The 26,259-nt window shown below is 41.5% G+C and overlaps 1 protein-coding gene and 1 long non-coding RNA gene across 8 annotated transcripts; one reads left to right on the forward strand and one right to left on the reverse strand.

Annotated features, from left to right (window-relative positions):
* Positions 1-93: 93 nt before the first annotated feature.
* nhsl3 (NHS like 3) lies at positions 94-26,204 on the forward strand. Of its 6 annotated transcripts, none has more exons than XM_061760990.1 (9): positions 94-339; positions 20,987-21,154; positions 21,256-21,299; positions 21,380-21,518; positions 21,594-21,701; positions 21,785-21,936; positions 22,026-22,214; positions 22,290-25,452; positions 25,554-26,204. In XM_061760990.1, the coding sequence occupies exons 1-9, from the start codon at positions 102-104 to the stop codon at positions 25,592-25,594; spliced, it is 4,242 nt and encodes a 1,413-aa protein (XP_061616974.1). In that variant the 5' UTR covers positions 94-101; the 3' UTR covers positions 25,595-26,204. The 6 variants fall into 6 exon arrangements, with proteins under 6 accessions (XP_061616974.1, XP_061616975.1, XP_061616977.1 ...); XM_061760991.1 differs by having other exon boundaries at positions 22,029-22,214; XM_061760993.1 differs by having other exon boundaries at positions 20,987-21,145.
* On the reverse strand, positions 193-22,154 carry LOC133471457 (uncharacterized). 2 transcript variants are annotated; one of them, XR_009786218.1, is made up of 8 exons: positions 22,016-22,154; positions 21,770-21,930; positions 21,337-21,535; positions 11,349-11,427; positions 11,194-11,261; positions 6,984-7,619; positions 4,139-4,321; positions 193-330 (listed from the first exon to the last, which is right to left on the reverse strand). It is a non-coding gene; the product is annotated as an uncharacterized LOC133471457 (long non-coding RNA). The 2 variants fall into 2 exon arrangements; XR_009786217.1 differs by lacking the exon at positions 6,984-7,619.
* Positions 26,205-26,259: the final 55 nt, after the last annotated feature.

Here is a 26,259-nt window from a genome sequence, read left to right on the forward strand (position 1 = left end):
GTAAAGTCCAAGTAGGACAAGTGTGTCCAACCTCCGGGAACATTTGGATATTAAACTGACTCACTGGGGTTTTTGGGAGATTGCCGGGCCCAACCTCCGCCATGTCCCGGAGGAGGTCGACGGGCGACCTGGTTCCCTGGGATGTCACCGAGGTCGTCGGCCGCGAGGTGAAGGCCCAGCGTGGCCACAGGAAGCCGGGAAGCTCCCTGGGACAGGCCATCAGCTGGTTGAGGAGCAGCCAGAAGAAGAAGAAGACGAAGAAGACTAAAATGAGCGTTGATAACGGAGGGAGGCAGGTGGCTGTGGCTGACGGACTTCAGAACCAGGACACTGCAAAAGGTAAGACAATTTTATGGCAAAAGTACAGTGAAAACCCTTTATTTGCGCAGGATAAGAATGAGGCCTACTGCGAAGACCAAAAATCCGCAGGTAATTGACACCCCACCCAAAATGCTTTGTAAGTGCCTATAGATGCCCAAGGAATGCAGCAAGAGTCTATTTTTGTCTAAATGAAGCTCCTCAACTCCCTCAAGTTGTTTCTTTGGCATCATGATGCCATCAGATGAAGACAAAACAGCGAATAGGTAAATTTTTCAGTGAATAGCCAAACTCCCATTTTAACATTTTCATTTTATTGGATCAAATATTTGGATGATTAAATGTGATTAAGATATTTCTAAAGAATACAATTAAAAACAAGAATGATTTATTTTATCTTGAAAATAAAATGAGTTAGCATGCACATTTTAGTATTTTTAAGGCATGCTTGAATGAGTTTGGTAAGCAAGCTAACCTAACTTAAACCCCATCAAACATGTTTGACATCACAAATGCTCTTCTGGACAAAAAAAAAAAAAAAGTCACACAAATAAACACCAAAATCTTGTACAGAGTGTCCCAATACTTTTGTCAACAGATGACGCTGTTCCTATGTTGCTATCTGACCTCATGACCACCGCGTGCATGCATGTAGACGCACGCTGATCTCTAAATCCCCCTTTTTTTTCTCCCCGTTTGCTGATGCGTTCGCTTGTTCGGCAGCTCGGAGATTACGGCCGCCGTCGTCGTTTCCTGTTTTTGTTCCACCTCAAAAGCCATCCCTCTCTCTCTCTCTTGTGCTGCTGACACTCGATGGATGTGTTAGTGTAGGAAGCAGCTTACAACCGCTGGAAACTTTTACAATCCTCATCGTGCCTAAATTGGCGGTGGTTTCGCAACATGAGTGGGTGGTCATCAACAGCGACTACTTTTGGAGAGCATGGTAAACTTGAGAGGATGTGGTGAGGGTGGGGGGTGAGGGGGGGGGGGGGGGGGGAATGCATGGGAACCATATTTGTCTCTCACAAAAACATGACATTCTTATTTTAATACCAAACTAGATTTAAGTTCAACATTGAACAAGATGCTCGCCCGTGCATTTATATGGTACGTAGTAAGTAATAAGGTAATGGGGGGGAAAGCGGATGGGTTTGTTTTGATATACTGTATGACTGGCCCTGAAATTAAAGTCCCTAATTAAAGTGTCCAATTTACATTATTTTACTCAATGAATCTTGATCATTTGATGCCAGGAGTGTAATTGTACACCAAAAATCACAGTTGACTACCGTACATCATGGTTCTGTTCCTATTGGGTGCTTAAGTTTTGCGTAAAGAGGAACAGACTTAATGGCATTTAATACAATACAATAAAAATAAATCAAATAAATCATTTTATTATTATAAATAATGCCAAATAATACAATAAAAAACAATGTATACAATAAAAGACAAATATTTTTTCACGATATATAGCAGCTTAAATCTTTTCTTTTTAGGAAAGTGCAACATCCTTGTGTCGACAAAATTTGCAAATTTTATCTTTTTTGTTGTAAATTTTTTAGCATTTTTTAATTTAATTTTATTATTTAAAAAAAAAAAACACCCCCAAAAAATGCATCAGTAATAAGTAATAATAATGTAAAGGGTGGAGAGGTTGTGCAGTCTGATTATTAGTCACCAATAATCTGTCACTTTTGGTGTTACACTAAAAGTTGAATTGGAAAAAAATAAACTGTATAATAAAACTTGTTTGTTGCTCTTTAAGGTTATTGTCACAACTGAGCACCGCATTGTTGTGTGTCACATTCTCCTCCTTTCACGCAAAAGCCTCAGAAAGAACCTATTTGTGTGTGTGGCTAAGTCGTACGTAGCGAAAGCAAAAACGTCTTTGTGTTGTCTCATTCCACTGACTCTGTTGTCGTGCTGGCACCGGCCGCTCGGACCCACGATCCAAAGCTCTGCACGACCTCGCTGACTACAGTTTACACAGATTCCTCTTCTGTGAAAAAAACACCAGTCTTTAGCTGAATTCCTGGGTATTTGGTGTGTGCGTGTGTGTGTGTGCGTGTGTGCACAGCAGGCAGGTTGCTGGATGACGGCTGGAGTTATGTGATGGAGACGAGAGATTAGAGCACATCACAAAGGCCCATTCAAACTTTGAGAGGATTCTTAGGGAACGAGCTTTCACTGTGTGTGTGTTTTTTTTTTAATTAGAGCATACACTTATTCATTACTGCATTCAATGTATGTGTAACGTGTGTGTGTGTGTGTGTGTGTGTGTGCGACAGAGGGTATCTGTATTTGTGTGTCAGTGGCGTGATGCTGGGCTTTAGGCGGCGCCTGGATAGAGCGCACACATTACATCACCTGCACACTCACGCTCACACTCACACACACACACACACACACACACACACACAAGGAAGCAAGAGTTGGCCCAGCGCAGCTCATCTTTGGTGCCTGTTATAATGGTGAGGTCATTTTTGAACAAGCCTACGATTGGCCAGCTGTGTGCATGTGTGTGTGTGTATCCATTGTTTGTAACTCGTATGATGTTTATGTGTTTATCGTGTCACTTGCCTCGTATAAAAGCCTCGTATATCCGTGTTTAACAGATTTTTGGGGGGGCGCTAGGTCTGAACGTAATTTTCGGAGTGCATTCTGGTCAAAATGTATTTCAGGGGTCCAGAACACAACCCATTCCAAAACTGCCTCAGTTGCACCCCCTGGAAAGTTACGGGGGGTTTTAAACAGTTTCAGCGATTGACATCAAACTGATTGGATTTCATATGACACACGAAAAAATATATAGAACTATGCCCACAATTAAATAGGAAGTCTGCCATTTTGGTTTGAAGGAGCCATTACATGGTAACATTTTGTGGCATTTTGGTGCCAAGGAACTAATGTCGAAGTGAATTGAAGAGCTTCATTTTGACGAAAGTGGTGCTTTGCCTCCATCTGGGGGCATCTTGGTGCCGAGGAACTATGTTAAAGTGAGTTTAGGACTTTCATTTCGACAGAAGTAATGCTTTGCCGCCATCTGGTGGCATCTTGGTGCCAAGGAACTACATTAAAGTGAGTGGAGGAGTTTCATTTAAACAAAAGTAGTGCTTTGCCACCATTCTGTGGCATCGATGGGGAACGCTAAAGCTTTTTAGTAGGGGAACAATTACTCAAGTACTCACGATTACTCTCTGTCTGCCCAAAATAATTACATTTCATTGAGGAGGAAAGTTAATCTGCAGGCTGTCAAATGCAGTTATGCCATTTTAGCCAATGAGAAGCCAAAACCCTGAAACAACAACAATGCTGAATTGAAGACAAGTGGAATTCAATTTATAGTGAGGTTCAAATTAGTTCTGTCAAAGATATAGTAAAAAATAAATAACTATATAAAGATTCAACAAAGAAGAAAAAACAAAAATAGGTTCACTCTGGAGTTTATACAAAAGAGAAAAAAAACAAAATGCATACAAAAACACAGCTGTTTAAAAATGTCATGTTTTTGTGGTCAGGAAATGAATGCGAGTCAATGAAGTGAACTTGCGGCAAGAACTCAAGTGTGCGTCTGTGCGAGCGGTTCTTTTGGCGTGTGCCAATTAACAATGTGAGATTACAGAGCTGCCCAAAAAGAATGGATTGACAACCTTTTGCTCTTTTCCCCAGGCGTGAATGCGGCGCTTTAATGCACTTCGACAGGATGGCGAGCAATTCAAAGAGAGGAGTGTTCAAAGTTTAATGTGAAAGCCAACACAATAGCCTTTGTAAACATTACTGCAGCACACACACACTTTGATGGAGGAGGTAATTTTACCTGGGTAAGGAGATACCTCCAGTCCTCATCCATCACGCCGGCGAGGTCAACGTCTCCAGGGCGACGGCTCTTTAAGGCGCTTGTTGCCATGGCAGCAATACAGTCAGCCAACAATGCCGTGAACCTGCAGCGGCCAGGCCCATTTATTTACTCGACCGCAGCAAGGACGAGCCATTCATCATTCTGTCGATAAATAATGACACTTCATTTGTAGTATGGATTTATATCCCATTATAGTTTTCATATTTGTGACTTCGTTTATACTAGTGAGAGGTGTAACCATTAGAGGTGCTCGATTTTATTCCACAAGTAGAAGCCCACTAATAGAAACACCTGTTCAATCCGTTAACTCCACCCCTGGTTGCCATGGCAATGAAACCCATACTCTCTATTGGTCGAGCAGTTTAGTGTCCCCACATATTCTCGATTCACTATTGGCGAATTCACCTATTCACTGATTTGTCTTTAAATCCATCCTCTGTTATTCACCGTTTTGGGGTGTTTTTTTTTTTGTTGTGCTCAGGCCATAGCCCTGTCTAATCCAAGTGTTGCTATGGCGCCATCTGGTGGCATCTTGGTGCTGAGGAATTATGCTGACCTAAGCTTCATTTAGTCAGGATATAACCCTATCTAATAGAAAAGTAGTGACTTGGCGCCCTATTGTGGTATCTCTAAACCTTTTTGATGTTAAGTCACTAACTTACATCAGACAGAGACACTCCCTTGAAACGGACTAATTTCAGGAAGACACAAAAGTGTGTGCAAAGGACACTTTCATTATTGATCTTTGGGATGTTTTGAGGACTGCGTGTCGCAGGCATGTTATTAAGACATCTGGGAACTGTTTGAAATTGTAGGGGGGGGAAAAATACATAATGTGTCTCCTTTGAGTCAAAGATTCAAATCACTTGTTGCTCATGAAAAGTGTTTCGCCACACATCCTTTCGGGAAACGTGGAGCCCTAATTTTAGAACCTTTGATTTCTCTTTTGATAGTTTTGCACACATGCAAACTAGACAGCAATTGTGTCCACCGTGCAGGCTTGTGTACGGGGAGCTTGAAAGGACGACAGCAAATTGGTCATTTTAAGGAGGGCGGGGTGCGTTTGATGCGGCGGCGAGGCAGCTGGAAGACCTCACGAGGGGAGGTCAGAGGTGGTAAACATTATTCTGAGTACATTCTGTATATGTTAAGTCTCACTGTGTGTGTTTGTGGCTGTGTTATATAAGCTGCTGTTGAATACCGCACATACACTCTTTCCAAATGTCTTCTTGGAAGGCACAAAGTCTGTTCCCCCCCCCCCCCCACACACACACATATTTAACACATTTGAAAACAATTGTTTGAACGCGAAATGGTACAAATACCGAGCCATGATTGATGAACCAGCAAGTCCATAAAACTGAAAGAATTTTTGAGTAATTGATTAGTATGTTGGCTCACTTAAAGTTTATGTTTAACAGGCTGGATTTTTTTTTCTCTCATAGACACTAGACATATTATTAGGTACGCTTGCACAATACAAGAGCCGTGTAGTGGAAACGATGACTTCACAAAGATAATTATGCTCAGTTTTGATGGCTTGATATGAGTTTATTACATTTATTACTGTAGTTCGCAGTGGTGCACTGCACTAATATAACCATATTATTAAATGATTATAAAGCATCAAAATAGTTCAACTATGAATTAAAACTATTCACTCGTATATATTTGTACTTTTTTTTGTAATACAGAAGTCACTTAAATTGGCTTTGGAAAAATGCATCGTTTTGACAGATGACAGATTAGTAAACAGGTTTGCTTCACTAGTAAAATGTCGTTGTCCTACTAGTACTATGTCCTTTTATGCTTTTCGGTTTTCCCACTAGTGTGCAGAAGTTTCATACTGTAGTGGAAAAATGTTTCAAGTAAGACACTTATTGTAATCATACTCGTGTGACCTGGTCGTTCTACGACTGCACTGAATTGTCTTACTTGTAATGTAGCTTTCCTACTAGTATGTCAAAGTTATCCTATAGTGAGGACAAACAGCATACTAGTATATGGACCTTAAGCTGGATATCAAGGGTATCAAATAAATATTTTCCATGGAGCTGTTTGAGCATGTACAATATTTGAATAAAAGTAAAACAATTTAGCACACTAGTAGAATGACTATCTGGTGAACTAGTGGAACAACTGTGTCTTACAGGTAATGTTTTTCCACTACTGTATGACATTTCTGCACACTAGTTGGACAATTTTAGCATACTAGTAGAACAACTACATGTTACGAGTGAGGCAAAACTACTAGTGATGCTAGTAGTATGATCAAGGAGGCAAGTAGTGTGTGGCACATGCCTACCACAGTTTTTTACTAGTGCAGTACAGGAGTTTACTAATAAGGTTTAATTGCGTAAGTATGCCAAAGGTGCCATGAATAGTGGAAAATAATGTTACTAGTAAGACATGTTCATTCTATCAATATGTGGAATTGTCTTACTCGTGAGGAAAAAGTGCATACTAGTACATGGCCCTTAAGATGGATTTCTGAATAAATGCTCCAAAATTTCAAAGGCCATAATGAGGAAAAGCACCATAGAAAATGGAAGAGGGTCTTTTTTTTTGTTTTTTGTTTTTTTGTAATGGCACTGCCTTTCCACAAGATAGCAGTGCTGGGCAGCTCGGTTGTGGCTGTGCTGTCACAAGAGTAACAGACTTGTAGATGTACTGTAGCAGCCACGTTCAAGGTCATTTAAGTTCATCCACAACATTTACTCTTCTCATCATTTTGCAGCGGATGTCATTAAAGCGACAGGTCGCACAGCCAATCAAAACGTTAATGGCGTCTCAGTGTGGTCACCTTGGCGTGCCATTGATGTGCATGCGGAGTGTGCCGGGCTTTGATCACAATGCATCTGGGCCGCACTCTCAGGCTTATGGTGCTGCATTCGATATGCTTTTTTTTTTTTTTTTTTTTTTTTTTGAGTGCGGTTGTGATGGTGAGCTCCATGTCTCTGTCGCTCTGTGCCTGTCGTTGCTGATTACTTCACACACACACCGGCAAGGGGAAAAGCTGGAGTGATGTCATCTCACTCCTGTCACTCCTTAAGGGGGGGGGGGGCTGTAAACATCTGAAAAACAGTAATTGAGACTCCATCTCTGAAGACTCCAAGCCTCGAGCAATAAAATGGGTGGAGGGGCTTATAAATTCTTCAGAGAAGCAGAGCAACTCCCACGCAGCACCTCCTTCTCCTCACTCTGTATATCTTTTTGAATGGGAGGCTCTTTATCTTGCGTTGAGGATGAGAAGCAATCAGGATGACCATGATATCATCCCTGCACGCCGCCCCGCCATTTTCTTTTCCAATGAGGAATCTTCCGTTTCATGCGAAGCCATGTGATACGTCTTCGGCACCCTCCTTCTGGAGAGCTGCTATTGATCGGTGTGGTCAAAACAACAGCCGCTGGTCTGGGCATCATCAGGGTTCTCAGTGACCTGAAGAAAAACTTATTGCGATGAACGGAGAGGAAATGGGAGTGCGGGAGACAGCGAACGATGGGAGGAACATGAGAAGTTGCTTCATTTTGTATAGCAGTTGTTCTCGAACTTTTTACACCAAGTACCACTTAAAAAAATAAATAAATACTTAGCTCTCCATCGTGAACAACATAGCGCAATAGACCAATATGTTGATCAAAAGCAAGACTGATTTTATTCCTAAAAAGTTATTTTATACAGTATTAACATAAGGCCCGCCTCACACCTAGTGATGTGGCCGAACACAATTGAACTGAACATTATGTGGGGAAAAAATGCAGTCAGTGACTCAGAGCCGCAAATTAGACGATTGGCCTTCGCACATATACCAACTCGCTGCAATGAATAAACCTTCTCGGGAAATTATGTTTTGATTCGCCACTGTATTTTTATTTTATTTTTAGTTTTTAACCACAACATGGCGTGATTGTCTGGGAGGAAGTGGATTGCCCTGGCCCCTGTAGATATATATTATAGTATTACATAGAGAGGACACAGACAAAGTACTCAGTACATTTCTGTAACAGAGACTCTCCACGCCTCGCTTTTTCAGCCTAGCATACATCCATCCATCCATTTTCAACACCGCTTATCCTGGTTAGGGTCGCGGGACGCTGGAGCCTATCCCAGCTGACTTCGGGCGAAAGGCGGACTACACCCTGAACTGGTCGCCAGTCAGTCGCAGGGCACATATAGACACGGACAACCATTCGCACTCACATTCACACCGTCACTGAGTGGGAACTGAACCCACGCTGCCTGCACCAAAGTCAGGCGAGTGTACCACTGCACCATCAGTGACTCCTAGCATACATGTAAAATGATAAATGTAGTTAAGTAATATTATAAAACACAATGTACTGTACACATATACTGTCATATTGTATCTGCAAATGTAGTTTTTTGTTGTTGTGAAGGTTTGCCTGCATTTCGGCGAGAGAGACTCTCCTCTCTTTGCTTTTTTTACCCAAAGATAGATATGAAATGATGAATATAGTTAGGTATTACTGTCAAACTATTACAAAAAATAAAGTTAAGTATTGCCCCCAACTTGTGGCATCTATAGGCATTTTTCAACCAATTACTTGTGAATAGTGGGGAACATTAAACGTTTCACTAAAAGTCAATTTCCATCAGAAAACCTCTTACATGATGACATCACATTGCAGCCATGCAAATGAGCGCCTGTGAAGATGAGTTGAAATATCCAGCTCGACATTTCCAATCTTCCATCATTGCCTTTTATTTGAGTCGCACATTGCCTCTCTGACGGCTCCTGGCGACGGATGTAAATCATCTTGTGAGCTACGGCACAATCAGCTGTGACTGCTCCACTTTGGAGCGGCGGAGAAATGGGAGGGGCACTTGCCTATTCACACACACACATACATACACGCGCGCTTCATAGTGGATGCTGCCATCTCTTGAGCAGCTGGATTTGGAGTGCTTGTGGATCATGCGTGTCAGTCAGCACTGATTCAGCACTACAAGAGAGCTAAAGAGGGCTGGGACTCAGGATATTGGACAAATGACGATGGAAGTAGCGGACAATCTTTAGGGGGGCTTCGGGAAGTGTGTGTGTGCCCCCCCCCCCCCCTAAAAAAAATGGGGAACAGCGTCCAGAAGCGGAAAAAGGTGGAGACTGAGAAAAAGCCCCCAGCACTCTGGGAGAAACCCAAGGGCTTCTGGATGATTGGACGTGCCGAAAAACCGAAGACAGGTAACATAGTAATCCCTGTTTATTGATGACTTTATTATCCATTAGTTTTCTAATAATAATATCGACATAAATACAGCAAAATATCAAAATGTAGAATACAGTACAATACTGGAGAAGGATGTGTGGGAATTAAACTTTGAGATTGGGAATAAGAAGTTACAGTGACCTAACTTCCCATTCGTCATCCTTCTGTGTGCGTCCTGCTTATTGCACAAGTTTCTCTCAGCACAATTATTGCTGCCAGGAGAACCCGCCGCTTCTCTTAACCCACACTGGCGCCTGTGCTAACAGCCCCTCAAGCAACAATCGAGCACAGGATGAGCAGGTTTAACACGAGCTTTTGCGCTGACACGCGCAGATTGTCAGATAATGTGGCTCGATGCCTCCGTGTCATCAATGATGTGGTTTTGTTGTTGTACAGCAATTTGAACGCGTTTTTCTTAAATTATTATTATTATTATTTTTAAATAGCACTACAAGATTGTACTTCATAAAAACATACAGTAATGATGTAATGAAATAGAATGTGAGGATCACACAAAACATGGGGTTAAAAATCCCTTCTCTCCGCATGCATCGATGACATTAATGTTTCATTATAATAAAGTGGGTGAGCAACAATGGCCGTTAATGGGTAAAGTGGATGTAAAGCAACATCGTGCTATGGTTTGACCTTAAAACAACAGCTCCCATATTAGTTGATAGTGCACTGGCTTCTCATAAGGAGGTTGTTACCATGACGACCTCGCAACGCCTACTTCCGTGGTTTATGTTGTTGGACTAGCCAGGACACCATTTGGGGTTAGACGTGATAAAGTTGTGTACATAGCAAAAGGCACAAGAAATATAAGACAATTTGAAATATTGAGCGATTTATTAACTTCCTGTTGATCTTGGATTTGCCCGCTATGAATTGGCCCTTTACAGTGTACAAGTGGCTTCAAAGTAAACATATTATGGAAAATTGACTTGTATGTACAAATAGTTGGGTTCCTGGCGTGCCCGCCAACCAATCGAGTGTGAAATTAAATGACCTGTGAGAACAATTTGTGTTGGATGGACGCTGTATGCGCCACATACACTGATCCGCACATTAGTCGTCTTTTCACCTGAAGTACCACTGAACAAAAATATCTAGCTCCAAGTACCATCACCAGGTTTTATTCCTTAAAAGTATATTTGATAATAAAATCCATGCTATAGAGAGACCATTACAAAAAATGAAAAAAAATCGTGTAGAATAGGGTAAATCCGCAAGTAATTTACGGCCCCCCGAAAAAAACATTTATAATTGCCTGTAGATACCACATGATGTCATCACTACATTTCTTGAGATGAAACTCAACTCACTTCATATATTTAGTTCCTTGGCACGCAGGCACCACAAAATGGCAGCAAAACTCTACTGCTGTGTAAATGAAACCCCTCAAATCACTTCAACATAGTTCCTTGGCACCAAGATGCTACAAGATGGCGGCAAAGCACTCATTTTGTCTAACTAAACCTCCTCAACTCACTTCAACATAGTTCCCTGCACCAAGATGTCACAAGATGAAGGCAAAGCACTACCATTTTATAAATAAAACTCCTCAACTCACTTCAACATAGTTCCTTGGCACAGAGATGCCAGAAGATGGAGGAAAAGCACCACATTTTTCAGGGGGGGGGGGTTGCTGAAGAATTATCTCATCAGCAAAAAAAATAAATACATTTAAAAAAAAAAAAGGGCCAATAAGGCCGGTACTTCAACACAATTTGCGGTCTATCTGTGCACGTGCCTGACCTTCGGCTAAATGAAGCTCCTCAACTCACCTCTTTCATTACTTAAGTCAATGGACGCCAGAGTCTCGAAAATCGGATGCTCTTGGACTGCATGTGTCCTGGTTCAAGACACAAAAAACAGGAATTTGGTGACTTTTTGGATACAGCTCTGTATTGGTGGGAGCACAAAAACTTTAAACACTTACCTGAGCGACCACATCCATTCTTCTGGTGAGTGCTCATGGTGGCGTCATTTCCATCTAAGGAAAGAAGGTCCTGGTGCTCCTGTATATGAGAGACACGGTCACCTTAGATTCTCTCGTGCAGACACAATTCCACCATTTGGGTTCCGGATGTCGGCCATTCTCGCCGATCACCTCACGCGTGGTCACTCATGCAACTTTTCCCAGCAAATGAAGCCCAGCTCCTGTTTATATGCTCTACTTCACACGCCGCAAAAAAACACACAGAGGAAGAGAATATTGTATTAACATGGAATCATTGCTTTGACGCTTTCTGTTGCAATGTCCTTGACCTTGAATTCTTGGCTTGTTATTTATCTTCCACCAATCTCACAGATTGGTGGAAGGATCAATGAATGCAGGACCGTTACACCGACTAGTTTTACTTATTGACTGAGTGTAAAAAAAACGTGTCTTTAGGGATCCCAAAGCAGAAACCTGCAGACAGAAATAGGCCGGATGAATGCAAATAAGGAGGTTCTAGTCAGGGGAATACATCAGGAAGAAGAGAAATGTCGTGTTCGACCAGCGCAGAAGAAGGCTGCGAAGCGATAGCTCCATCATTTGCATTATGGGAGCGTCTTGTGCGCTGGTTGTGATATTCTATATTGAGACACTGTAAGCCTTTAGAATAGTGTAAAGCGAGGCTAAGACGCTGGCTTTGAAGAGCCCATTCACTGCTGGCTGCTGTCAAAGCGGTCTACTACAACTAAGGCAGATCAAGAGGAGACTTTTTCAATTCAGGTCAGACAGTACGGTCCTCTTTAACAACGTTGCTTCTTCCGTCTTTAAGATCGTGAAGCGATACCTGCATAAATTATATTCTACAGTGATTTGTTATTTGTCTACAAACATGACCTTTACGGGTAAACTAAACATAAAAAAAAGAATTGCACAGTGTATTTAAACAAACCACATAACTGACTAACAAAAATCCACTAGCTTAATGCTAACACACAATGCAAAACGCTATAGACGGGGTAACGAAACTAGCATAGATGCTGCAGCAGCTTAGTTGTGACGACTTTTTTTTTTTTTTTTTTTTTTACACAATCTAATCTAAGTATTATTTCTATCTGTATCATGATGCACACATTGTTAATTTTTTTTACATTCTATTTAATTGTTATTACTGTATGTTTTTATAAAGTACAACGCTATAGAATGCTATTTTTCTGATTAATAAACACGTTACAACATTTCCATTATTTTTTTGGGGTGTCTTTTGCTTGTACTCCAGAACCCTACGGGGCAGCATAAAGGAAAAACGAAAGTTTCCCATCCCGCTATGGTCTCACAATTTTGGCTGTGACTTTAATACATTGCAATTCATTTCATTGATCAGAATTTTGAGAAACACGTCGCAACACAATTCTTTTAGTTCTATCCATAATAATGCTAAATGGAACTAAAGGCCATGGTGCCGCTCAGTCGTGCAGCTTGAATGTTTCTCTGTCTTCACTATAAAAGGACTCAGTGTTGGCCTGATAACTGGCTTCCTGCATCGACAGCTAAATCTAATTAAGACGTCATACCATACTGTTAAACACGCACACAGAGCTGTGTGTAACCTCACTGTTGGCCTTTAAGACTAGATTTTTCCCCCCCTCTCCTAATATTACAATTTTATTGTCATAAAATAATGATGTTATTCTCATAATAGCTCGTGCTTTAGTTTTGTTTTTGCCAACTAGGTCTTTTGTGCTTGTAAATTTTTCATCCTAATACTACATTTATAATTGTTAAACTTACTACGTTTATGACTTTTTAAAAAAAATATTGGGACATGAATTTGTTTGCCCCTCATAAAAACATGAGATACTATTCCGACTTTATTCCCATAAAATTACTTTCCTATCTCAATACTACTTAAAAAAATTGTAATATTACTATTTATTTTCTTGAAATATTAGGGATTTGTTTCATGTAATATTCCTATTTATTTGTAAAATTTTGACTTTATTTTCATTACAGTTTACAGTTAAGGTTTTTCCCCCCTGTAATTCAGCATTAGGATGACAAAAAAATATTATTTTGCCATTTTTCTTACCAGATTACAACTTTGTTCTTTATAAATATTCCTACTTCCTATTATCTTCCCCCCCAGAGTGGCACGAATATTCTACTATAACCCAGTGATACTGTGATCCCATTCATAAAATGTCCAGTGATCTTCTGCTTGCAAGAGATTCTAGCCTGTAGAACTACTGGAATTCGGTTAAACAATCCGTATATTCAGTCATTGCAGTGAGGAGGTCAGGAAATGTTGCCTCCATGTTGACGAGGTCACAGCGGGCTGCCGAATATCTGTGACAAGCAGATGGCTCTTCAGCTTTTGGCAACACCGCTACAAAAATACATCGCTGCCTTTTTTCCCATGCATGTCCATGTTTTTTAGACATTCACTGGAATACAGGTACTTGGGAATTCAGAAATGAAGACAGTTATTGGAGGACTTGGAGGATTATTATAATGAGCCCATCTTGTTATTATTACTCAAACCTAGAGCGATGTTTGGTTAAGCTTTGTGTAACAGTTGTGACATTTTATTTTTAATGTAGAAAAAATGTCTGATAGACTTGAAACTTTTCACTCACCAAATTTTTGTCATTTAAAAAAAAAAAAAAGGGCTGTTCAGTACTAACAGATTTGGGTACCGTCAGTCAAAAGGTTGCTCCCTTCAACCTATGAGCGTTAATTGACTATTAATTGTTAATTTCTCACACGTCCGGCTCGCTGTTCTTGTTTTATAACATTTTGACACCCTTGAGCTCAGGTTTTTCACCGTCTCCTATTACTTTAGTGCAAGAGACGAATGAAGATGAGGAAGAGGTGTGATGGCAATGCTTGAACGGCTTCCAAATTCAATTTAGTGATTTTTGTGCGGGCAGACAGCACACGCGTGTGTGATGTTGAGTGTGGCGGACACAAGGCCGCGTCTATTCCATCTTAATGCATCCGGCGTGATTCGGCTGACACGTTAACTTAAAACTAGGGCCGATTCCTCATCCCTCGCAGCTCAGATTATATCGTGATACTTAAGAAAAGTGTTGTAAATTCATATTGTGACTACCTCGTGGCAAAAGCTTTGACTGTTTTCTAGCTCACAGTCAAATGCATCAAGTATGCAAGATCTGGCCTGCTTGAGTTGACCTTAGAAGCAGGAAGCTGCAGGTCTGTCATTAACTCATCAGCTCCTAAATTAGTCAATTTGTCAGTGCTGTTATAAATAACCCGAGTGCAACATGGAACTTGTTTTGGCAGCGGTAAAAAAAAACTCCTGAGGGGAAGGCCTTCGCTTGACACCTTGTCATTTTAACAGGGTCGCCCGAGGGACTTGACTGCACAAAAATGTAGTGAACCGTATCGGAGTTAACACGTCGTTTAAGATTCCAGGACTCTGATGTAATCGTCTATGCTGCTTGCGACCACTAGGGGGCGTATTTGCATGCTGTGATATGTTGGTGATGGATTGACCAAAGTTGTGCTGTATTCATGGGCAGTTCAGCTCAGGGGCCTGATTGCAACACTGGAGCTTTTTCTTTTTTTTTTATTACTGTAACGCATAAGACACATACACACACACACACACACACAAACACGCAACACACAAGAGACAAACAATGCAACGCTCAAACTGAACACACAAACAACACAACACAGAAACACACGTATAACATAGGGGGGAAAAAAACAAAAAACATTTTGCGCAAAACACACAAAATATAACAAACACACACAACCACCCAATATATAAACAAAAAAAACATGCAACACACAAACATAACACAAACACAACAAATAATGCAACACACACAGATACACAACAGACACACTCAGACAATGCAGCACATAAACATACAAACACAAACAATGAAAGCGAAACAACACACACAACAGACACACACGCACAAACATACAAACAAGTGCAAGACCACACACAATGCTCAACACACAAACAGCAGTCAAACACAAATAATGCAAGTGCAAGAATGGAAACACGACAAACGATGGAACAAACACGCATACAAACACAAATTAAGCTACACAAACAACACACAGCTGCACAACAGGCACAACACACACAGGTGTCAGTATTGTGTTTGGCCCTCTTGCCCTCATTTGTATTCTGCCTCTGCTGTGGTTACCTTGAGTTATGAGCCCTCTCCTACAAGGAGCACTAGATTATTAAACAGAGATGCAGTCCAGCCAGCACACACGCACGCACGGGAAATATCCCACAGGCTATGTGTATCTTGTTACAGTCTCTGCTCTCTTTCAGAGATGCGAGGGCACATCCAGAGAAAGAAAACAGCAACAAACATTGTTGGACTGTGCGGGTGTTCCTAATGTTGTGGCCTGTGAGTCGAGCAGCAGCTAGAGAGAAATAACGTCATATTTGTAAACGTTCTGTGATAGGGCAGACTTGACGTTTTATGCCTATATTGCATCACTAGAGCAGTGGTTTGCCTTTGTGGGCTGTTTTCTATGAGGTCGCCGGTTTCCACGGCGACACAAGTGTGCCAACACCCTGTCTGCAAAAGATATGACCATAATCTTAACGGTATGTTGATTAATGTGGCCGGGAAGCACATTTAAGTGAAGACTCTCTGGTCAGTGAGTTCTGTTGCTCCACTGGTCCGCTTACCTGATGGTGACGCCGTGCCGGCTTGTTTTCTGCTCTGCTTCTCCTATGACCTCCAAGCTGAGGACAGTGAGGAGCCAATGCTGAATCGAGCGTCCTATTTTACATCAGCTGTATTGTCTTTGGCATCAGTTCAAACGGGTTCGTATAGTCTTCTTTGCGTGTCTAATATACAAATGTACCTCAATGGGGATAATATAGCCTCCTCTCGTGGAGCATTTGATTAGTTTGTGTCATCATTTTTATGTTGTAGCACTATAACCCAGATTTTTTCAGGATACAGTAAAAGGTGCTTATACATTGTTTTATTAAATATAACTCTGAAAATTCAATCTTATTTCAATATGACAATTTTCCATCAAATGTCCCATGAAATATAATTCAAACGTATTTGCAATGCGATTTGCAGTAACGAGGATTACAAATATACATGTTTTTATACATATAACAATGTAGTGCGGCACGGTGGACGACTGGTTAGGACATCTGCCTCAGAGTTCCGGGGACGCAGGTTCAAACCTGGCCTCTCTCTGTGTGGAGTTTGCATGTTCTCCCTGTAACTGTGTGGGTTTTCTCTGGGTAAAATTATAAATAAATTCCTCGTAGTATTATGAATTTATACTCATTAAATTATGACACTCGTATTATGATTTGATTTTGGACTTTATTATTGTAAAGATTCACCTTTTTATACTATATTACTGCAGAGTGATTCTCAGAGTGGGTTATGAATATGTGGTACACGGGCTCCCTCTAGTGGAATCTGAAAGAATCACTGAAATAAATGTTCAAACTGCATAATGTTACAGTGACTTCCGTTTTTTGTTAATCCAGTACAGTACATTTGTTTAGTACAGTTCAGTTGTATTTTACAATGCATTTGCATTTACTCAGGTAACCTTTTTCATTTTTGAGTGCAATACATTTTAAATGAATCAATAAGTGCAGCTTTTTTTTCTTCCTATATTCAAGTGCAGTGTTAATCTTCAAACGGTGCATATTGTTACGGTGGCGTACAGTAATTTAAGACAAAAAATAAATAAAAATAAAACCGCAGCTGTGTTTGTGATGGAAACTTTGGCCTCGTACGATACTGTCTTTTAATTTTGGTCATTATGGTGGTAACTTTGTGAAAAAAGTTGGAAAACCACTGTTATAGTTTATGGAGTACAACAAATCATTTCTGTTCGGCATGATAAAATTATCAAGCTTTAATTGCACTCTATTATATGTGCTTACTAGTTTATGATTTATGACGTATTTATAGTTGCAATTATACGGGCTATAAAAATAATTTGGTCGTTTTGTCAAAATGCTTAAAAATAAATTGCCGGTGTCATGTTGAATGTATTATCATTTATACTGGTTGGTGTTTGAAATTAGCATACGTTACGCTTCGATTATGCGCCAAGATGTTGTTCTCCCGTGGTGCGGAATGGCAAATCGAAGGCTTTTGGAAGCAAAGTCTCCCCTCTGCCCCTGTCCCCCAAGACCAGATGGCGTTTCTTTACACCTTCTAATGAATATTGATAGTAGGGGTGGAGTGAAAGGGGAGCTTTAACTTGCTGGATTTCATTATGAAAAGCTGCAGCATTTGGAAAAGTTGTGAAGAAAAAGAAAGCTGTGGTACATAATCTGACACAAGAAGGTTGGTTGTGAAGAAGAAGAGTCCAAAAAGGAAAGACTTTTTGGGGTTAAAAAAAAAAAAACAAAAGTGAGGTTTGGACTGCAAGATGGATTGAGATGAGAAAGTGTGCCAGGTAAAGTGATGGCCAGGTGCAGGCACTAATCCACTGGCATGACTCCCGTTTTTAAAGCTGCTCTCACCCCGAGCCTGAAAAGTCACCAGCTGACCTGCCAACGCCTGGGGTTGAATGGTGGGTGAACATCTTCCACCCTCCAGCTCGTACAGACCCCCCCAAAATACCCCCTTGGAGAAAACATCACTAAAACGCCGTGCTTTTTTTCTGCACAGTCACCCTCTCCACGCTATCATCCGAGGTGAGTCGGGATACAGAAGCAGTTGGATGACGCCATTAAAAGCTATTTATAAATTAAACAAGACCTCAAGAGCCACAGGGCTAAAAGGCCAGACGAGAGGAGAAGATTGGCAGCGGCTGGCGGGAAAGTGATGCGAGGAGACGAGAGGATGATACAGGCGCACCCATTTGGTTTGTCACTGCAAGGACACAACCTCAACTGCCCCCAAGCCGGAAAATAATGAGACACAGCGAATGAGGCTGAAGGCTGACATGACGACAATGAGGAACAATAACAGCATGTGGCGTGTACCACTGCATGACTACCAACCAGTGTTGAGCAAACACTTTTACAACACGCAACTTGGCGAGAAATTCTCAAATTTTATTTTTATTTAATACAAGAAAGAAAATAGTTGGGGGAAAAATTGTAGTATTTTTATGAGAACTTTTGTTTCACAAGAAGTAGTAATATGATGAAAAAAGAGGCAACGTTTTACGAGACATCATTTTGCGAGAATTCAATCTTAAAGTTATGAGCATAATTTGTAATGGCAGGAGAACAAAGTTGAAGTATTGCCTTAAGATCAGTAATTTTATGAAGTTGCCAATTAATTTAAAAAAAGTAATTGACCGTAATTAAAATTGTAGATGAAAAATAGGTAATTTCATGAGGAATAACTAATTTTACCAAAAAAAAAAAAGGCTGTAAAGTTACAAAAAAAGTTGTAATTTTACATACAAATGTTGAAAATTAAATAATTATACAAGAGTCAATCTTATAGTATACTGTAAATTCGTAATACGAGAACCTTTTTTTGCAAATATACTAAATTAGTAATTTTACGAGCTCAAACTCACAAGAGTTTGAACAATTTGATGAGAATAAAATCATTTTAGGAGAAAAAGTTGTAACTTTACGAGAATAATGTGTCGCAGTCTTGATTTGATTACATTGCATAGAATTTCACAAGAAAAAATAGTTATATTCTTTGGGGGAAAAAGTACACTGAATAAAAGTTGGAATTTTACAAGAATTCACAAACAATGTCATGGTTTTACAAGAATTCAGTTACAAAGTCATGAGAATGACCTCCAAATTTTAGAATACTGTATAAAATAATAGTATTGGCACAAGGATAAAGTCATAATATTATGAGAAGATGAATACTTCTATTAAAGTTGCCATATGTTTAAAAAAAAAAAAAAAAAAAGTCAGAATTGTTGCAAGTTGCAATATGTTGTTTTGTTTTTTCACACAGGAGTTTTTTGCTCAAATTTCTGTTTGGCTCTAATAGTGGTTTTCCACTTGCATTAAAATATAAGCTGGTTCACTTTTTCTCATGACTTTCTGTTTTGTTTCCAAGCCCCAGAAAATATTCTAATATAATCGACATAATCAGCCCAACCTGGGGGTGGGTGAATGCACACAGACACGTGTCTCTATATCGAGGGTCGTGGGGGGTGGATGTCGCCTGAAAGCCAAACTGACAGCTGAGGGGTAAGCAGGGGTCCTTTATTTGACAATAAAGCATTGCAATGGAGGAGAGGCGTAGGGAGTTGAAGAAAAACAGAGCAAGCGAGGGAGCGAGGTAAGGAGGTGGGGGGGAGGGAGGTTGGCGGGTATCAGACTCAGGGATAAGGCAGCTGGGCTGCTAGCAGGTTTTATTGTGCGCTCCTCCTTCCAGAGCCAGCCCAACTGACCAAGGAGGAAGGAGTTCAGGATCCATTCTTTATCATCAAAACCTGCAACTTTGGGTTTAGAAATTATTTTAAAGTTCAAAGAATTTTTGACTTTGCAGTTTGGGCACTTTTTATTTTTTATATCTGCCATGGAGCCGGTGTAGGGATGGTGGTTTATTTGAGAAAGAGCATCCACTCCCTGCTGGCAGTCTTCAAGAAGAAGGGTGAGTGTTGCATCTTTAATTACGGTGATGGATCTTTGTTTTCATGCAAAGATGATACAAATCGCAGTTGTTTCTACTGCTACTGCCGAAAATATCCCCCCTTACACAGACAAACTACCGTCAACTTGGGGGTCCTCTAATGAGATAAACAGCTTTACTGGCGGTCGTCTTAATCAAGCAAAAGCCCTTAACCTCCTGCACGAGTCTGCTAAATTTTAAGAGGCGGGGGGTCTCCTCCTCCATGTAATCCCACGTTGTCTAGTTTGTAATGTCTTGTGGAAGTATAAAACATTTCTCTCTCTGCTTGATGGCATCTATGAAGATTAAACACACAACAGTCTCCTGTGCGGGCATACTCTAACTGACCTGCCTCACCTGTGGTAGTCTGTGAAGACATACAGTACATGCACACATTATTACCGAACCTGGGGTAGACAGAGCTACAGTGTTGAAGACAACAATAGGACAGAAAGATGATAGCTAGCATTGACTTTCTGAGAGGAGACATTGTCCCATGTGAATAATGCCCTCAAGTCATGCAAGGAGATGATTCAGGTATCAAGATGTGAATGAATTCAGGACAGATTGGACCATCTTGTTTCAGCTGTAATGGACTGTCCCAATTCCCACTAGGGAGATTCCTTAACAGGGGGTCCGATCAAACTGAATTATATAATCCCCCTGGGACTGCCACAGAATTACAGATACTGCGATTAGCCAGGCATCGGTATATTAAGCTCTTAGCCAGGCTGGAACATCTGCCCAGTTTCTGATGAAGGTGCAGCCTCACACTCACAACAGGTGGAAGCTCACAGGATTCACTGTAAAGCTGATACGTTTTGGCAATGGACACCTGTTGAGCTAATGTTGGTTTCCAAAGAAGACAACGGTACAGTTCGTGGACTAGGAGTAGTTTTCAGGATTGTGGTCGAAAGAGCAAGTTTGATTGTTAGTCATGGTTGTAATGTTGCTAACAACATTTCTACAGAGGGAGTTGACTACAAATGTCCATGGAGTGTGACTTGAACACATCTGCATCATAAACCTATTTATCCGTCTCTTTCTCAACAGCTGGCACCAAGGCCAACGATGAGCAGAAAAAGTTGGCAGTGCACTACTCAGCCACAGAACACTTCCAGGAGAATGTTTTCATCGAGGGCAATCGGCCTCAGTACCTGGAGGACCTGCACTCGGAGGCTCAGGAGGGCCTGAAAATACTACAGCAGGAAGGTCAGCAAGGTATTTAAAACAGACTTTGATATTGTGTGTCGTTTGTAGCTGGGTCTAATTCATATAAGTGGATTCCTGTTAAGATGGCCATATTGATTTGCTTTACATAGAGCACGAGAGTGGAGTGAACTTTGGTGAAGAGGAAAGCTTTACTGTAAGTGCACCTAATCAAATGGGAAATGTCCGCCTACCGTTTTGTGGGTTAAATCCATTTTTTATGTACGTGTCCTTCAGTCGTCAGACACAGCACATCCAGAAGATGATCTTAACTCCAAAGATGAGGCGGGCTCTCTGGAGACGCATTCCAACTCAGGGATTACTGATACCACAAGAAATTCTTCTGTGTCAACGAGACCGGTGCTCACTCGCCAAGGTAATCACTGTTCATAACTAGGAAAGAAAACAATGCTGTGTTTGTCATGCCAAAAAACTGGACTATCTCGGTCAGGTTCTACATTCAAGCCGCTTTATCCAGTGAAAAGATTGGAAAAGAACAGGAAGAGAAACAGAAGGACCACCATCATGGGTATTCCAAACCAGGTCCAGAAAGAACTTGGTAAGTCAACACTCTTAAGAGGATCCAAAATTGGTTATTTATGTGTTAGACATGTCATTGAAACTCACCTGTCCATTTCCCAGCATTGCACAGAGGTTCTACCTTCCAGCAAGTTGTTTCTACTCAGTTACCCAATCACGACAGCCAATCGGGTGTTTTCATCATTCCAACTGTTGATGGAGGGACTCCAGTGATGACCAAGGAGGGAGCAAAGGTGCACCTGTCAGACCTGGAAGTAAGTTCCACTCGGTAAATTTATAAGATTATTGATTTTTTTTTTTTTTTACTTGATAAGCTCTTCTTCTTTTTTTTACCTCTCCAAAGCAGGTATCTGATGATAAGCAGCAGATGAGATCGCATCTTCAGGAAGTACACAAGACTGACGAACACCAGGGATTTGGAATCCATCACTATCGGTCATCTGTCATCAGACCGAAGTCTGTTGCAGTACCTGGAATGACTACCTTTGCTTCCTTCAATCCTTTAATGAGTAGCTTCCTCTTGGAACCCCAGGTTAGGAAACAGCAGGAGGATATTGTGTATAGTGTCCCTGTTCAAACAAATCAACACCCTTTTTCTTTCCCTTAGGGTCCAGTCATGTCTGTATCCCCTCAGGCTACCTATCTATCTACAATCATCCCAAATGCAGTGCTGCCAGCCTCGATTGAAGTTATTGAGATTGACCGCAGCAGTCAAAGAGGAAACGGTGTCAACCATTGTGGCAGTGTTCACACAGTAAGCAAAAGCAGCCTGGCTTCTGTGGGTTCATCAGCCAGCCCTTTTCTCTCCAGAAAATCAGGTGGGGATGGTTCCCACACAGATAGTTCCTGCAACAACTCCACAACAGATGGCACCACACACAAAGTGGATCTCAATCTTCAGGAAAGTTGGGTGAATTCTCCAGGGGACCAAGTGCTCACTAGCCTCCACAGCTCAGCGAATCGCATTACTAATATTGAAACTATAGTAACAAGCAAAGATTCTGAGGCTCTCGTGCCATGTGCCAGTGGGGATGATGCAAAGATCAAACGTAATTCCGCTCGAAGTCTCTCAATTATCAAGACCAAGCTACCCCCAGCACCTCCACGAAGATCAAACTCTCTTCATAACAATAAGATCCAGACTATTTCTAAAGGTCAAGCGGATAGCAAAGATGCAAATGTTTCTGCTTCTCAATGGGTATCAAGTGCTATAGCAATAAAGGAGGAATTACAATCAGTCACTGTGGAAACAAGAAAGATCCTGGATCCTGGATCAAACACTGCAGAATACAACTCCCATCCTTTAAGCCTGACGCAGGTTTCTTCCGGTGAAGCAAGAAAGGCAGGAGAGTCCGTCTCAGAACTCAACCCCTCTTTCCAACAGAAAACTCCCACAGAAAGTGAGAAATTTGAACGGACCATATCGCCTTCCAGCGGCTACTCCAGTCAAAGTGGCACCCCAACACTTTCCCCAAAGGAGATAACCTCAACGTCTACAGATAAACACAAGATGAAACCAGTTAAGCCGGAGAGATCTGTGTCTCGGGCGTCATCCTCAGCCTCGCCTTCCTCATCGCTTACTTCCCTATCATCTGGTACATCCGAGCCTGTTAATTCAGATGTTTCCAATTCTTGTATTACTAGTTTGCCAGTTTCTGCAAAAGAACTCTCTTCACATTTGAGAATGGAAGTCAGAGAGCAGTGGAATGTCCCATCACCTCCCAAGGTCAAAGCACCATGTCCACCTCCTCCTGAAACATGGGCTCAAAACAGTCACACCTTTGCGCTCCTGTGTGGTCTGAGCCCCCAAGTCAGCAAAGTATTCAAGGAATCAACAAAGACAAAGGAGAGCACAGTTAAACATGAAGGAAGCCAAACAGAAACTAGTGAGTTCTGTTTTGAAAAACAAATTAAAGAAAAAGCAGAAGGATCAGAAATGAATTCAAAGTCTGAGAAATTGTTATGCGCCATTCCTGTGGATGCCCATCAGGGTACAAAAAGTACAGAATGTCCAGATGCAGAAGAAACATTTTTAGCTAAAGGCGGCATTGAAACACCAGAAGTACAAGAACAATTGTGCTGTAGCCCGACAATGACTGACTCTGGAAGTTGTGATGTTTCCACAAAAAAAGAACCACCTCCTGTTATGAAGAAACAACTACCGAGAGAAGACAAGGTGTTGACAGAGGGACAACAAATTGAAAGTTGCAACATTACCACAACTACAACCTCTGTTGATGAGATTGAGGATAAGGTCGATACAAGTGAAGTTGCGTCAATACAAGCAAATTCTGTAGATTCCCAAAACACTAATAAAAGCTCACCCCCACCTTCTCCACCACCTGCTTACCAGCCTACGCCTCCGCTCTCAAGAAAGTCACCCGCCACCTCTGTACCAACATCACCAGTTGAGTTCGAACGAGTACAGGGTGAGAGCCGCGTGGTAGAATCATCTTGGCCACCTCCTCCGCCTCCTTTATTGGGAGATTCCGTTTTCGAAGGCGGAGATGAGATAGAATTTCCTCTTCCGCCTCCACCTGACGTGCCAGACAATGTGCCACAGAGTTGTGCCACAGAGATGAATGCTTCAGACACACCAATGCCACCCTTAGATGAATTTGTCAAGGGAATTAAGGACTCAAGTGAATCAGATAAATCTACACCGCCAGATCCAGTTTTGCCTCAAACTGTAGTCTGTGACAAGAGAGACGCAGAAGCTTCACATGGACCAGCGCAGAATATTTCACCTGCTTTAGAAACTCCATCATCTCATTCCATTAGCCCAGCAGAAATCCAACCAACAGTCTGTGCAAAAACGTCTTCTGGCAGTTTTCTAAAGCGACACTCTCTTGAGATTGAAAATCGCTCTAGCACTGAACCTATCACTTTGCAACTCCCCACTCTGGTTACACCCCCTTTACCAATGGACACCCTTACCACAGGGGTTTCCTTTAGAAGGCCACCCAGTTCTGCACACAAAGACAACAGGGGCAAGGACCTTCTAGCTCGCCACAAAAGTGCACCGATTCCTAAAGAGGATGCTAACATACCTCTTGTTACCCCCTCTTTACTTCAGATGGTCCGCCTACGTACAGTCAGTTCAAGTGAGGATAGTGCTGAAGCACTGCCTGAGGACAAAACAAAAAATGAGGGAGCGCTAGATCAAGAGATGTGTCGAGCCCAAAGCGAAGGGCAGCATAACACTCCACAAAAGCCCACCCGCAAATCACTTAAATCACCCCCTCAGGTGGTGAAAACATATGTGACACCGAACACCCCTTCCATGCGATTACAAGAAGCTATTCGGATAAAAACTGCAGCTCTGTCAAGAGAAGGTCTTCCATGCCGGCTGGGGATGAGACCGTCATACCACTGTTTCAGCGAACCAGGGATGTTGTCGCTCAAATCATCTGAAGCATTCGACACACAGAGGATCCCAGCTTCTACTGCAAGCTTCATCTTCTCCAGGAGCTCCAAACGGGTTGTTATTGACACTGGTGCTGCCTCTTCGAATGAAGACCAGGCTAGTGTGAAGCGAAGTTTAGCGGCCGAGATCATGCGCTTTTCTGAACAGACGAATACCGCTGCTTTCTCAAGCAGTGGGGTGAGGTCTGACCGGGTTCCACCACCAGTAGCCAGGAAGCCTTCGCAAGGCAGCATCAGTTTTTCACAAGATCGTCCTGTTTGTTCAGCTAGGACGGAACCCAGTGTTCCTGCCGCAGATGCAATCGGAGCACAACATTCCAAGGGAATAGCACTAACCGAGACAAGTAAGACGCAAGAACAATATTTACCATCCTACTCATTCTTTGTGTCTCGTAACTGTATTAAAGTGAAATCATAATGTTTCACGGTTGTTTTTCTCTTCTAGCTACAAGAGTGACCGCAGACACAATTGAAACACTGTTTTGAAAGCACTTTGTGGTAATTAACCAAGAGGAGCCACAGGAAAGCCTACAAGCAAGTTAACGACTGGATAAACAGGACTATTAACTCACATATACGAGTTGCGTTGACTTAAAGCCTTAGCCTGAAATGGCCTTCCAAATGTATTTATGCAAATTAATAGCTACCACTTTCTTATGATAGCTTTATTCTGGAGTATTTTTCTAAGCTTCTATCTGACTGAAGCCCCCCTCAGGATAAACTTGTGTACATACGGGCTGGACTGTAAATATTGTGAGTGCGCCCCCCAGAGGCTGAATTAGGGAGCAGTCACATCAGTGTTTATGTACAGAGATTTAGATCTGGCCTTGTAACATACAATTTAATAGCGATGATGTGGTTGTCACTAAAGTCTGATGAAGGCTCCATTAACACTAATAAATGTTGCTTGGAGATAAGCATAGAAACAAATAATTCAGTTGAGACAAAGGGAAAGAGTATGAATATGATAAAGAGTGTGTTATTTAGAACAGAAGCACATTTGTATAGCTACATACAGATAGTCGACTATTAAAATGCTTTTATCGGATTATCATTATTTGTCTCTTGGCTATAATAAAAGACAATTTGAGATACATTTATGAAAATTAATGGTATTTATTGATGGTTATTGTTGTCTAAGTGGTAAATAC

Source organism: Phyllopteryx taeniolatus, chromosome 21, assembly GCF_024500385.1.
Source record: "Phyllopteryx taeniolatus isolate TA_2022b chromosome 21, UOR_Ptae_1.2, whole genome shotgun sequence".
In the NCBI taxonomy this organism is placed as follows: Eukaryota; Metazoa; Chordata; class Actinopteri; order Syngnathiformes; family Syngnathidae; genus Phyllopteryx; species Phyllopteryx taeniolatus.

Coding starts and splice junctions, on each gene's coding strand:
- nhsl3 (XM_061760990.1), top strand. CDS start 102: ATGTCCCGGAGGAGGTCGACGGGCGACCTGGTTCCCTGGGATGTCACC. Junction 21,937..22,025: donor TGCACCTGTCAGACCTGGAA/GTAAGTTCCACT, acceptor ACCTCTCCAAAG/CAGGTATCTGATGATAAGCA. Junction 25,453..25,553: donor AATAGCACTAACCGAGACAA/GTAAGACGCAAG, acceptor TTTCTCTTCTAG/CTACAAGAGTGACCGCAGAC.